General features: G+C 29.4%; 1 protein-coding gene across 5 annotated transcripts in view; it reads left to right on the top strand.

The window, feature by feature from the left end:
- The window catches only part of LOC142319573 (endoplasmic reticulum-Golgi intermediate compartment protein 2), a 43,030-nt gene that overhangs the window by 9,218 nt on the left and 19,401 nt on the right, over positions 1–14,411 (top strand). For all 5 annotated transcript variants that reach the window (XM_075357019.1, XM_075357020.1, XM_075357017.1 and 2 more), the window contains exons 3-5: positions 1,429–1,584; positions 6,912–7,128; positions 13,479–13,729. In XM_075357019.1, the coding sequence (XP_075213134.1) occupies positions 1,429–1,584; positions 6,912–7,128; positions 13,479–13,729 (624 nt within the window). The remainder of the gene's footprint in view (positions 1–1,428; positions 1,585–6,911; positions 7,129–13,478; positions 13,730–14,411) is intronic.

The following is a 14,411-nucleotide window of genomic DNA, read 5'->3' as shown; positions in this document are numbered from 1 at the left end:
CAGTTTTTTTTATTAAAGATTAATGAAATTTTAGAAGCAGTGAACAAACATAAGGTTATTAAAATAAATGTTTTTATATATATTTGGTTAATTTTACATAAAGTAACAAGGTTAAGTTAATTTGGTAATATAAGGATAGAGGGAAAAAATTGCCATGGAAGTCCTTGTATAAAGCAGATAATTCAGCTTCTTAGGTGCAAAGAAAATATTAATATTTAAACATTAATGTAGAATAAGAAGAAATAGAGTAGTGTAGCAGATCAGTTAAATGACTGTTAAAAAAATTAGTTACTATAAAATTCTCAGAAAATGCGATGGTAGACTGAAAGATAACGCACTTGCTTGGTCGTAAAAAAATCAGGTACTTATCTACATATTTTCCTACATTCTAAGTTTTCATACCTGTTGCTTGCTTTCCTTCATCATCTGTTGTGAAATGAGCTCACTTGATGTCTGTTTTGAAATCAGGAAATAATCTGGCACTAAATTTGGTCTTTATAACGGTTGTAGAAGGAGATAAAGCTTCAGGTTTTCAAGGTCAAAGAACATTTCTCAAACATTGTAAGATCTTTGTATTATCATACTACAGTACTATTAGTTCTGTGAATTATACAAAAATCTTAACAAACATGTTTTCATATTTACTTCACGGTGCCAATATATTTAGCAGAATTCACAGTATACTACGTCTTCTGGAATGATAGGTTAAGAATCTTATAGTATTTAATAAAGCAAGTATTTTTTTTGCTTTTAAAAACGAATTGTAGAAGTTGGTTATAAATGAATGATTCTACTGTTCTCTTTTCTAAAATAATTGAATCAGACATTGTAATTATCATTATTAAAAAATGTTAAAGCACAATTAGTTATTTTAAAAAATAAATAAAACACCTACATTCTAAAATACATACTGAATTTACTTATATCAACTTTTAAAAATATTAAAATAACTAATACCTATACATATATATATATAGTAAAATATTTTACTAATAATGTTTATTAAATACATTAATAAAATATAGTAATCCAATCATGCGTTTAATTCAGCCCAGCAATTTTTCTCTTTTCTTCAAGACTGTTGAATATACGTTAAATTTTTTTCTGTTGATTGTTTTATATATATATATACACTTTGTAGATATTACAATGATATGTAGATATTACAATTATATATATATATTTTTTGTACATAAATATTGTGAATAATGAAAAAAATGCCAAAACCAACCAGGAAATTGAATCCAATTATAATATTTTCTATAAATATTTAAATACAGTTTTGCAATGTAAATTAAGCACAAGCATTAACTTCATAATAAACATTAAAAAATAAAAATTTTATTTCAGAAGTCATTAGCTTATTTTTATCCTCATTTTGTGGATGCAAAACTTTCTAATTTTTTTCTGTATGATTTTGTTTTTTAGTTACAGTCATCACATTAGTTCTTATTACCTGGCTTTTAATATCAGAAATCAGTTATTACTTCGATAGTAGATTTATCTTCAAATTTGCTCCGGATACAGATTATGATGCTAAATTGAAATTAAATATTGATATAACTGTAGCTATGCCTTGTCAAAGTAAGTATTTTTCATTACATTACTTGTAATTTGTAGTGATTATTATTATAATGAATCTATGAAATGATCCATTTAGTTAGATACATAATTATAATTAAATATACGTACTGAAGAATGTCAATAATTTGAACAAATTACAATCTAACTTAAAATATTAATTAAATAATTAGTATTACGAGGATTATTTTTTTTTCAAGGTCCGATCAGTCACGAAATAAAAGCCCGCGCAAAAATCAGATGAACCTTTGCGCATATGTGTTGCGCAGCGTCTCTAGTATGGCCTTCAATCATGCCACGTCACTTCGTTTAGTTCTGAACATGCAGCTAGCACGTAAACATCTTCAACAATAGCATCTCCCGCCAAGTGTGAAGTGCGTGCAGTAATTTGATTACTTCATGCTGAGGGGTGTAATGCAGCTGAAATTCATCGACAAATAAGTAATGTGTACGGTGAAACTTCAATGAGTGACAGCAAAGTGCAACAATGGTGCATGAACTTTATGCACTTTGCTGCAGGATGAGGCAATTCGGGAAAATTATTGGTTCGCAATTTCTGTATTGAGTGATTCGTTTCCTGAAATTTCAAGGTCAGCTGTCTACACCATTGTGAGTGAGAGACTTCAGTACCGCAAACTGTGTGCGAGTTGGGTTCCCAAGATGCTGTTTGACCATCACAAAACAATGAGAATGGACGCCTCCCTAATGTTTCTCTAACATTACCACAATGAAGGAGAAAATTTTTTGAACAAAATTGTCACAGGGGACGAGACATGGGTCCATTTTGAAACTGAAGAAACAAAAGAACAATCCAAACAGTGGATGCATTCTCATTCTCCCAGTAAACCAAAGAAGTTGAAGCGAACCTTCTCCAACAGAAAGTGTGTACTGTGTTCCGGGACCAGAACAGAGTTCTCTTGTTGGAATTCATGGAACGTGACACTATCATCACTGCAGCCTCATACTACGTGACTCTTCAACGTCTATGAAGGGCAATTCTGAATGAACAGAGAGGAATATTGTCATCAGGCATTCTCTTTCTCCATGACAATACTCGGCTGCACACTGCAGCTGTAACAAAGAAGCCCCTGCAGCGTTTTCATTGGGAAGTGTTTGATCACCCACCATACAGCCCGGACTTGGCTCCATCCGATTTTCACCTCTTTGCTCACATGAGACGCTGGCTAGGAGGACAACATTTTGGCACAGACATCGAGCTGCAGACCAGCATAGAAACATGGCTGAAAACACAGGCGTCTCCGTTCTATGACGAGGGTATTGGAAAGTGGTACCACGCTACGACAAATGTCGAAATCGGAGTGGCAACTATGTAAAGAAATAGTGTAATTATGTAAGTACTTGTTACAAATAAAAAATTTTTTATTTTCACTGTGGTTTTAATTTCATGACCGATCGGACCTTGAAAAAAAAATAACCCTCGTAACTTAAAATATAAGTTAAAATATTTATTTTATTTATTTAGATGTTTTAACTTGAAGTATTCATATATAACAAAATAATAGATCTTTAAATTAAAATTAATTATAGTAAAATAATCAGTTTACAAGTTACTCTTAAACATTAAAACATAAATGTATATATATTAATTTATATTTAATAGATCAACCCAAGTACAGAATAATTAAAATACAATGACTTACCTTATGTCATTACACAAACAGAAGCCTTTCACGAACTTGATTCACATCATCAGCTGCATACATTTATATGCATTCATTGCATAAGTTTAGTTTTTTATTTGTTTGTGTAAAGTTTAATGTGTACCATGCCTCCTGAAAAAAAAAGTGTCTCTTTGTGGATAGCTGACTATCCTGGAATATTTACATACAACAGAAATGTTTTATATTGTCAAGTTTGTGAGAAAAATATTTTGTGCACAAAAAATGTTCAAATAGTCCAGCATGTCAAGACAAGTCTTCATATCACAGGATTGCAAAAGAAAGGCTCATGATAACAACTTGTAACAGCGGCAAGTAGCAGTGATTTCATTTCCAAAGATAAAAAACAAAACCACTTTAGCATGGATTTATATGAAGCATTGCCTACAAATGGTATTCCTCTTCACAAACTTATAAATTCTACCTTCAAGGATTTTCTGTGAAAATATTGCTTGAATCAAAATATACCAGATGAGTTAACATTGCGTAAAAATTGTATACCAACAATTTGCCTGCATGTTCTGGAAGAAATACGCAATGAACTCAAGGATAGCATTGTTTGGATTTCAGCTGACGAAACTACCGACAGTTGTGGCTGTTACATTGCCAATTTAATTGTTGGTGCATTAAAACTAGAGCCCCCTTCTTCCTATTTGGTGGCCTGCAAACACCTTGAAAAGAAAATCATTCTACGATTGCCAGATTTGTGAATGAGGGTATTAAAAAAATATTTCCTGAATCTTCTGCAGATGAAAGAGTGTTTATATTTCTCTCATATGCTGATCCCTATAAGATCAAGGCCGCCAAAGCTCTCCAAGTATTTTATCTGAATTTGATTCATGTGATGTGCTTTGCTCACAGAGTACATTAACTCACTGAAGAAGTATGATCCATGTTTGAGAATGTAAATAAATTGGTTTCATCAATAAAGAAAGTGTTTCTTAAGGCACCTGCTCGCAATAAGGCCTGTAAAGGAAAACTGTCAAATGTGCCTTTACCTCCCGAACCAGAAGTAACTTGATGGGGAACGTAAATTGAAGCTGTAATGTTTTACAATGAACATTTTGTGGCCATCAAAGTTGTAGTAAACAACTTCAATACTGCAGAGGCTATGGCAGTTTGTCAGTCCATGAAAGCATTTAACGATTCCAGTATAAAAATATTGTAGCTGTGATTAGCACTCATTTTTCCCACATACCTACGAGTATTAAAAAGTTTGAAACTCAAGGTTTGGCATTGACTGAATCTATTCAGTTAATGAATAAAATCCGCCAAATGAACTTCGCATTGCAGAGGTATTCCCGTGTAATCTTAAAGAAAAATTTGAAAACACTTTAAAACTTTGTGTCAAATTGATAGTTTTATTAATGGGACAGGTGAACTTTTGCCAGAAACAATAAGTGCTAACATCTCTCCCAAATTCAAATACTGCCAAGTTACCTCAGTGGATGTGGAGCGATCCTTTTCCACCTATAAAAATATTTTGACTGATCAAAGACACAATCTTACTACAGAGCATTTGGAACAGTACCTGATGGTTTATGTTTACAAAAGTAATAAAATGTTAAATAATTATTAATTATCGAATTTATCGATAAGTTATTCAACTACTTACAAACTATATGCTGATTTTTAAATAAAGAAAATAAAAATTACTATTTTTTTTATTATTTACAGTTGCATATTTTGTCATTTTTTCATATTTGACATGAATATTTTTTTAGCATTTTTCATGCATATTTCAAACTTTTTATGTTCCATATAATCCGGTCTGTACAAATAATTAAGATTTCAGTTCATTTCTTGATTTTTTTCAAAAGAAAAAAGATGTGTTTGGATTTTTTATAAAATCCAAACACATATTTTTAATGTTATTATGTAGCTCAGAGGCTGAACTAACCTTTTGGATTTATGATGGTTCAAATTGTTGATGCCCTTTTGTGATAGGATGATTTTACAATCTACGACAGTTAGTTGTGAAAATTACACTGATTATTTTATTGATAAATCAATTTTAATTTATATTCAAATTATAAAATGATAAATTATCTTAACTAATTTAATCTATCCAAATTATTATATAAAGTTAGTTATCATCTTAATTAAATTTATAATGGAAGTACTTATATTGAAATATTTCCAATTTAAATGTGTTACTTTTTCTACCATTAATTTTTCTATTAGTTGCCTTAATTTTTCTAACTGTCATTTTAACCTGTAATTATCATAGAAGTTATTGATGGTTTGTTCAACTCAGGAAAACTTGTATTTAGGTAATGATGAAAAATATATTAGAAACAAACTGTAACTGACCATTGTATACACTGGTGTAACATGTAACCATATATTTTGTTGTTTACATGTTTGTTAAAATATGGTCCTCTTTTTCTGTCTATTTTGAATATGTATCTGTATTTATGTCTTATATTTATAACCTAAGAAATGGTTGGTAAATGTCATCTCAAATTACTCCACATTCATTGTACATTTGTTTGAAATGTCATACTGTTTACCCATTGTAGAACTTTGTGCAATTAAAATAATTTAGTTGCATACACCTGCTTTTGTTGGGTTGATTTGTGATTGTCTTATCAGTTAACAAAATTGTATTGTTAACAAAATTGTTATTGTATTTTACTCAAAATAATATATTTTTAAATACAAAGAGAAATGCCTTTAGATCTTTCTGAATTATTATGCAGTTATGAAAAGATCTTCTAAGTAACAAAAAAATTCTTAGTTTTAAGTTTTTCTTAGTAAGTTAAGTTGATTTCATATCATACTAAGTTAAATACTAAGTTAAGTTGATTTCATATGAGAAATTTATAAAAATATAGAATTAATTTACTCCATACTAAAGTTTCTTTTCCTAAATGTTCCTTGGATTTATTAATTAGTAAATTAAAATTTCTTGCTCATTAATAAACATTTTCTTTTAATTAATTTTTTTTAAACTCAACAGCTACATAGATACATCAACCTCTTACCATACTCCTACACTTGGTTATGTGCTTTTCATAAGTAATTTCTTTCATACATGTGCTTTATAGTACGTATAAGAACCCCAAAAAACAATAAAAGTTAAATACTTACCTTTATAATAAAAGTAATTTATATATTTTCACAAATATATAAGCCAAGAATCAGGCTTACCAGCTTAGTAAAATCACTACATGGCTAGCTATGAATAGCTTAGATGAAAGTAAAGACAGTGAATTAGAAAATTATACTTTGGTAACATTTTGAAGTAATTGTTGGATTTGCATGAAAAGATTTTATTTTATTAATGATTTCTTATTCATTCTGATTCTAGACAAAGTTTCTCCTTTAAAGAAATAAATGAATAGTAGTTGACACAAAATATAACATGTAATAATATGTGATGTATATAAAGTAAGTTCTTGAATTTTATGTAACATTTGAATGTTGTGGTTAATATCTTATTATATGAGTATTGTTTCTAAAGGGTGATGAGTCAATTCTGCTACTTCATATAATGCTGTATTTGTGAGAGTAAATGTGTGTTCAGTCTTCCATTTTATATTTTCTTATTTTATCATTAGAACTTCTCTTGTAAAACTTCATTAATAAAGTCATTTTTTTTTCATTTTTTGTTGTTGTGCAAGTAATGATTGTTTTTTACTGTTTTAGATGTAGGAGCAGATATTTTAGATTCTACAAATCAAAATGTTATGATGTTTGGAAATCTCGAAGAAGAAGACACATGGTTTGAATTGACACCAGAGCAAAGACGATATTTTGATAATGTTAGATTTTACAACTCTTACTTAAGAGAAGAATTTCATGCTATTCAAGATCTTCTTTGGAAATCTGGTCAAACTAGATTCTATGGTGATTTACCAAAAAGGTACTTTTATTTCTTTTAGATTTACTTCAGTTATACAGTTTTATTTATTTTTTCTGTTTTAGCTATTATAATTCCTATCACAACACAGAAAATTACCCATCATACCTCAAAATCAGTTCCTTTTTTGTTACAGGCTGCAGGTAGGTCTATTCGCACAGAAGAGGAGTTCTGTCTATAACACCGTTAAAGAGTATCACAAGAAAAATCTTATGAAGCATTATGTTAAAGATGTATTTTTTATGGTGTACTGAACCAATTGTTAATTATGTTTATTCATTTCATTTCTTTTGAGCCAGTTTCACAGAAAAAACTGAGCCTTTAGCCCAGATGAAGCTGAATTCTGAAACCCTCAAAAATTGGCATTTGTCATATCATGTATAATTTCCAGCCCAAACTCTGCAGCAGGCCTAAAAAATTTTTTATATACCTAAGATGTTCAATTGTTCTTCATCATGCATTACAAGAGTCAAATCAGAGAACTAAAGAAAAAAAAAAGACATAGACTTTTCATGTTCCCTGAACATCAGTCTCAGTGAATATGGAGAAAAATACCTGAGCCTTTTTTTAATACTTAAAAAATGCCTTCATGTTAAAATTGATTTATTAATATATGGATTTTTAAAAATCTACCTTTGGAGATTAACTCTTGAGGTTGCTTAGATTAAGTTCTCAATGAGTACATGTTTAAGAGTTTAAACTGGCCAAAATAAATATTGCAAACAAACACAATAATTTGAATTAAATGTAAATTATAAAATTGTTGTTTACTTTTTAGCCATTAAAGACTGATGGAAATGTCTGCCGAGGCATTTGCATCAGTGGCTTCCTGACATAGCCCAAACTGATGACTATGTTGTGTTATCAAGTTTGGAGGATTTAAAAGATGACCTTCAGTAAAGCCCATCAGGACTAGGAATAGAAGGGGTGGTGTGGTGACTGGGATCGTCACAAGACAGGTATCTTTCCCTACAGGGATCAGGATGTTGCCATAGTAAATGTTAATGTTATGATTAAAACTGGTGTAGTTTTAATACTAAATGCTAGCATTATTTAATGTCTGTGGTCTACAGCAACCGATTTATTAATCACAGCATTGGTATTTTGAATTTTAATCATATCTTAGCTTTGAAATTACAGAATGCTTTTAGGCAGTTACAGGTTTTTAAGATTTGCAGGTCTTTTTCATGATCTATATTACTCTGACTGATATTTTATCAATATTCAACATTGGCATATATGATTCCTTTAGTCATATTATAATTATGCCCTAAGTTGACATTTTTCAAAACTGCTTTGTTATTAATTTATTTTTAAAGTTTGTTTCCAACAGGAATAGTTTGGGTTATGAAAGATTTTGAGATGTTATTTCTAATATCTATTTATTTTTCTAATTTATATATCACATAAATACATCCATGTGATTTATGTATATTTTATACATAATAATAATAATCAGGTTAATAAAAATCAACATTAATCAGGAGATTATATGTCAGTCAGATTTAAGTTAAATTATGTACACTCTGAATAATCCCTAAATCCTAAATTATCTACAAATTGTATTGCAAAATGGTATTTGTTAACTGGCAATTTAACAAAGTTATTGTATGTGAAACCTAAAAGATTATGTTTCCCAAAAGCAACTTTTTGTGTTTTACAATAATTTTCAAAAAAAATTACTAAATTTCTTAACCTGATTTTTTTCAGATCAAAAACCATTTGAAACCCTCTAATTTACCTAATAATTTAAGTTGAGAGTACTTCAGTATGGTTTCTTTTTAGTCTCTGAACAGAAATCAGGGTAAAAATGTTTGCAATCTATAACTCAAAAATAAAAAAATAGTTATGCAAGAGTGGATAAAATATAAACTAAACTTTTAATTAAAAATCTTTTTATTTGCATTAATAAATAATAAAACCAAGTTTACATCATATTTCTAAAAAGCCTCCTACTTTGAAAATGCATTTTTCCATAGTGGATTGGTAGCTATTTGATACTGTCATAAAAAGAAGTAGGTTGTGTTAGCAGCTACAAACTCCTCCTGTCCATCATTGTTGTTGAATCATTGGCCTCCCAGACCTTCTTTGAGTGGCCCAAAGGATAAAAATCACAGGTCAATAAATCTGGGCTGCAAGGAGGGTGTTCAACTGGTATCCATCTTATTTCCTTCAATTCAGGAATGTAATGATGTACCTACATTTCATCACAGGTAAAAATACAATTTAAAAATGCATCACCTTCCTGTGAAAATCTCATTGAGAGGTGGTAACACATCTGCAAATGTGCCAGTTTTTGTTCTGCAAACAAAAGAAGAGGGAACGTCGAATAGCCACTTTAAAAAAAACTTGGCTCTTTTTGATTATGGATTGAGTGCTCCTATAACTTATTCCAGTCCCAGAAGAAGTTTCAGCAACCATCAAATGTCAATCACCCTTTAGAAGGTCACGAATGATATTAATGTTCTGTTCTGTAATTCTTGTCTATAGGTGATGATCATGACTTTTGTTTTCAACTTCTTTTCAGCATTGCATAAATCTTTTATGCCAGTTAAAAATCCACGACCTTGAGACTCTTTGTTCCCTGAAGTGTACTATCTGTCTTTGAAGAATTTCAGCTGATTTAAGTCTTCTTAAGCAAGAAATTTGATGATGGTAGGGTATAACTCTTTTGCAGACATCATGTGCAATCTACTGACAGGATCTCACGAGGCCAGCAAGCCATTCTCTCCACTCCTGACATTCCCACTTAACACATCTCAAAGCAGCAGCCCACTTTTGTTCAGTATTTTGCACTCAAAATGAAAAGCCTCATTTATATTTGATCCACCTTCATATATATATAATAACAAAATAATTTCCAAGTACAGGAGCAGAACCTAAAAAATTAATACCAAAATTCAAATTTTGCAGGATCCCGTATCATCAGTAAGTAAAAAATTTCAAAATTACATCAAACAAATAAAAACTAAAAAAGTTTAGAAAATATAAACCACAACACTTTAACTCAATGTCAACTGGAATGATAAGTTAAAAACTTCACACAACAATGTTCATAAATACTGTTGCTAACTGCTATAAACCAACTATGTATTTAATTAAATCATCATCTTCAAAAAGATCTGTTGGTTAATCATTTCATACTTTTATTTAAATTTATAAATATAATATTTCTCGAGTATACCCATTCTTTTACTGTTACAAATTTCCAAAATTTCTAAATTATTTTTTAGTCAATTACACCACCACACCTACACAATAACAAGTGGTTGGCCTATTAGACACACCTCTATTTCGACTTGTCTAAGCATTGTAATGTTTGATAAATCACTTTTTAAAGATCTGTCAGTTTTCCCAATGTAAATTTTATTGCATTCATTACATTTTATATTTTCCTCTTAAATCCTTCTCATCACTTTTATTATTATTGCTATTCCTTAAATATTTTATAATATGGTTATTTGCTTTGTAAGCTTTTGTATATTTACTTTTATCATAAACATCAGTAATCTTCTGTATTATTGTATTTGTGTAACTGTATTCTAAGAAGGACCTATTAATAATATCTGTGTTATTTAGTTGTTGCTATTGTGTAAACTTATCATGGTACTTAATTCTCTGCTTTCTGTATATATTTTCTATAACCCCAATATCAAAACCATTAAATACTGCTATTTGTTTTATTACATCTGTTTTCTTTTTTAAGTTTGTTATCACTGTTAGCTCTAAAAATCAGGTTTTTATATGTATCAATTTTTTGTGACCATGGGTGATTAGAATCTACATGTATTATAATGCCATTCATTGTGGGTTTTCTATCAACTGATGTTTCTATAACACTGCTTTCATTTATTTCAATCTCAGTATCTAAAAAATGTATTTTTCTGTTCTTTTTCACTTCACAAGTAAATTTTAAATTATCATTATAATTATTAAGTTTATTCAAAATGATCAAATGTTCATTATTTATAACTGGATCATATATAATCAAAATATCATCGACATTTCTCATCCATAACAACATTTTGCGCACAGTCAATACACCATGAACTATATAATACTTGCGAAATATTGTATAAAGATTTTAGACATAATCACAGAAATAGGTGAACCCATAGGTAAACCTTTTGACTGTGAATAACACTTGTTCTTATATTGGAAATGATTTTGGAGACAAATATTCCTCATAATGATGATCAAAGCATTTGTAATCTCCCACGTTTCCTTCAAACTGTTTTTTAATATTTCTATTGTCTTATCGACCAGTATACTAGGGTATACTGAGTTATACTAGGGTATACTAATGAGTTATGATGATATCATAACTCATTCATTTTAGTGTTAGAATTAGCTTTAATACAATTTAAGTTATTTATAACTTCATAACCATTCTTAACACCATACTCAAGATTAATTTTTATTCTAAAAATTTTGGTTTCTACTTTATCTATAAAATATGCAGGTGCTGTCTTGAAATTTAACGGTTTTATAGGAATATTTATTTTAGGTAAATTCAGTAATGCAGTAAGTTTTTGGGGTTATGGTACATATACCCATATTTACTCAAGGTTATACCCATGAGTGATAATTTGTTATCATAATTAAATATTGGTTTATATTTAGAAATTTAAGATGAACATATAAAAATAAATGTAATGAATGCAGTAAAATTTATATTGGAAAACTAACAGATCTTTAAAAAGCAATTTATGGAACATTGTAATGCTTACACAAGTGGAAAAAGAGATGTGTCTAACATGGCCAACCACCATTAGTTGTTGTGTAAACAGTATAACTGATTATAAAAATAATTTAGAAATTTTAGAAATTTGTAACAACAGTAAAAGAATGAATATAATTGAGAAATATTATATGTATAAATTTAAACAGAAGTTTTTTTTTGTCTTCAATCATTTGACTGGTTTGATGCAGCTCTCCAAGATTCCTTATCTAGTGCTAGTCGTTTCCATTCGGTATACCCTCTACATCCTACGACCCTAACAATTTATTTTACATATTCCAAACGTGGACTGCCTACACAATTTTTTCCTTCTACCTGTCCCTACAATATTAAAGCGACTATTCCAGGATGCCTTAATAAGTGGCCTATAAGTCTCTTCGTTTTGCTATATTTTTCCAAATGCTTCTTTCTTCATCAATGTGCCACAACACCTCTTTATTTGTCACTTTATCCACCCATCTGATTTTTAACATTCTCCTATAGCACCACATTTCAAAAGCTTCTAATCTTTTCTTCTCAGATACTCTAATCGTCCAAGTTTCACTTCCATATAAAGCGACACTCCAAACATATACTTTCAAAAATCTTTTCCTGACATTTAAATTAATTTTTGATGTAAACAAATTATATTTCTGACTGAAGGCTCGTTTCGCGTGTGCTATTCGGCATTTTATATCGCTCCTGCTTCGTCCATCTTTAGTAATTCTACTTCCCAAATAACAAAATTCTTCTACCTCCATAATCTTTTCTCCTCCTATTTTCACATTCAGTGGTACTTCTGTTTTCAAACAGAAGTATGAAATGATTAATCAACAGATCGTTTTTGAAGATGATGATTTAATTAAAGCTATAACAGACAGAAGATATAATAAGGCAACAAAGAACATATAATAAGTGTTTACAAACATTGTTGCATGATGTTTTAAATTTATTATCGTTCCAGTTGGCATTGAATTACGTTGTTCAAATGTTGTTATTGGGGTTTATATTTTTAAAACTTTTAGTTTTTATTTATTTATGTTTTGTTTTTGTTTGATGTAATTTTGGAACTTTTTACTGAGTGATGATGCAGGATCCTGTGAAAGTCGACTATTGGTATTAGTTTTTTAGGTTCTGTTTGATGGTTATTTTGTTGTTATTTTAAATTGTTTGGCCCAGGGGTCAGTATATTGATGTTTTTTTTTTTATTTTCACAAGGTTATATATATATAATTTTTTTTTTTTTTTTTACTTGTATAATTCATTTCTATTTTGAGTTTTCATTTTATGAATTTTGTTTTTATAATTTTATTTATGTATTACAAATGCTTAATTATATGTGCATTATTACATTACTTGGTGCTTTGAAAATAAAGGTATTTAATTATATGTACTTATGTTTACTTATTTATTTATCCATATTTTAGATTAAATTAAGCATTTGGCATAAAATTACTTATTGATAATGATGCTGAATCAATTAATACAAATAATTTAAGCTTCACATTTTCTGTTACATTAGAGCAGATAGAAAAAATAACTTTTTATCACTACATACATTTTTACGTAAAAATTTGTAATCACAATTTTTGTCATATTGCATCTGTACAACTTAAGAATTTATGTGTTTCAGAAATGTTGAACCTATGTCACCTCCAGATGCTTGTAGATTACATGGTTCATTGATTTTAAACAAAGTAGCTGGAAATTTTCACATAACTGCTGGTAAGTCATTATCTTTACCACGTGGTCATATTCATATATCTGCCTTTATGTGGGACACTGAGTACAATTTCACTCATCGTATTAATAGATTCTCATTTGGTGACCCTAGTCCTGGAATCATACATCCTCTTGAAGGAGATGAAAAAATAACCAATGAAAGTAAGTTTTTTTTAATCTCATTTGTTTTTTGCCTTGTTTATATTGTCTTAATCAATAGTTTTTTCTTTCTACAGCTACAGCTGATAAGTAATTTATTATATTAATGGATACATACTCACTCACTGACCCATAAATATAAAAAAAAACTGTAACGTGAAACTTGACATGTGTTTCATATAAGTACCGCCAAGAAGAACACTTTATTCCTATCTCTGAGGATATGAAAAGAGATACAAAATGCTCTGGTGAATATGAAATCCAATATTAGTAAAAAAAAAAAAAACAAATTTATAAATTTCTTTAAACTATTCCTAAGTAGATTAAACAGGATTATGAGTGGATTTTCTTAATTCGCATTCATATCTTCCAAATCTGATATGATAAAAGTGTGAAATTCACGAATTATAAGTTCAGCATTCTTTGAAATTATATTCCAAGATTTCCCTTTAAACTAAAACAAGCTGAGTTAAAAAGACAGAATTGGGTAAGAATGAATGGAATAGGATTAGATCAAAGCAGAAAGGAAGAGGTTGTTCTCTTACATCACAGAAAATACTTTCTCAGACTTTGCTTCATAAGTAATCAGCACCCAAGCAAACAATTGATTCTCATCCAGTGAATTTTTAAATATATTAATGAAGTCGCAGAGCATTCCGTTTAATTGTCTGAACATTCAAGTGTG

This window comes from Lycorma delicatula, chromosome 2 (assembly GCF_047948215.1).
Source record: "Lycorma delicatula isolate Av1 chromosome 2, ASM4794821v1, whole genome shotgun sequence".
NCBI classification, from domain to species: domain Eukaryota; kingdom Metazoa; phylum Arthropoda; class Insecta; order Hemiptera; family Fulgoridae; genus Lycorma; species Lycorma delicatula.
The sequence above is the reverse complement of the archived record's forward strand: the minus strand, read 5'-3'. Positions and strand labels throughout refer to the sequence as shown.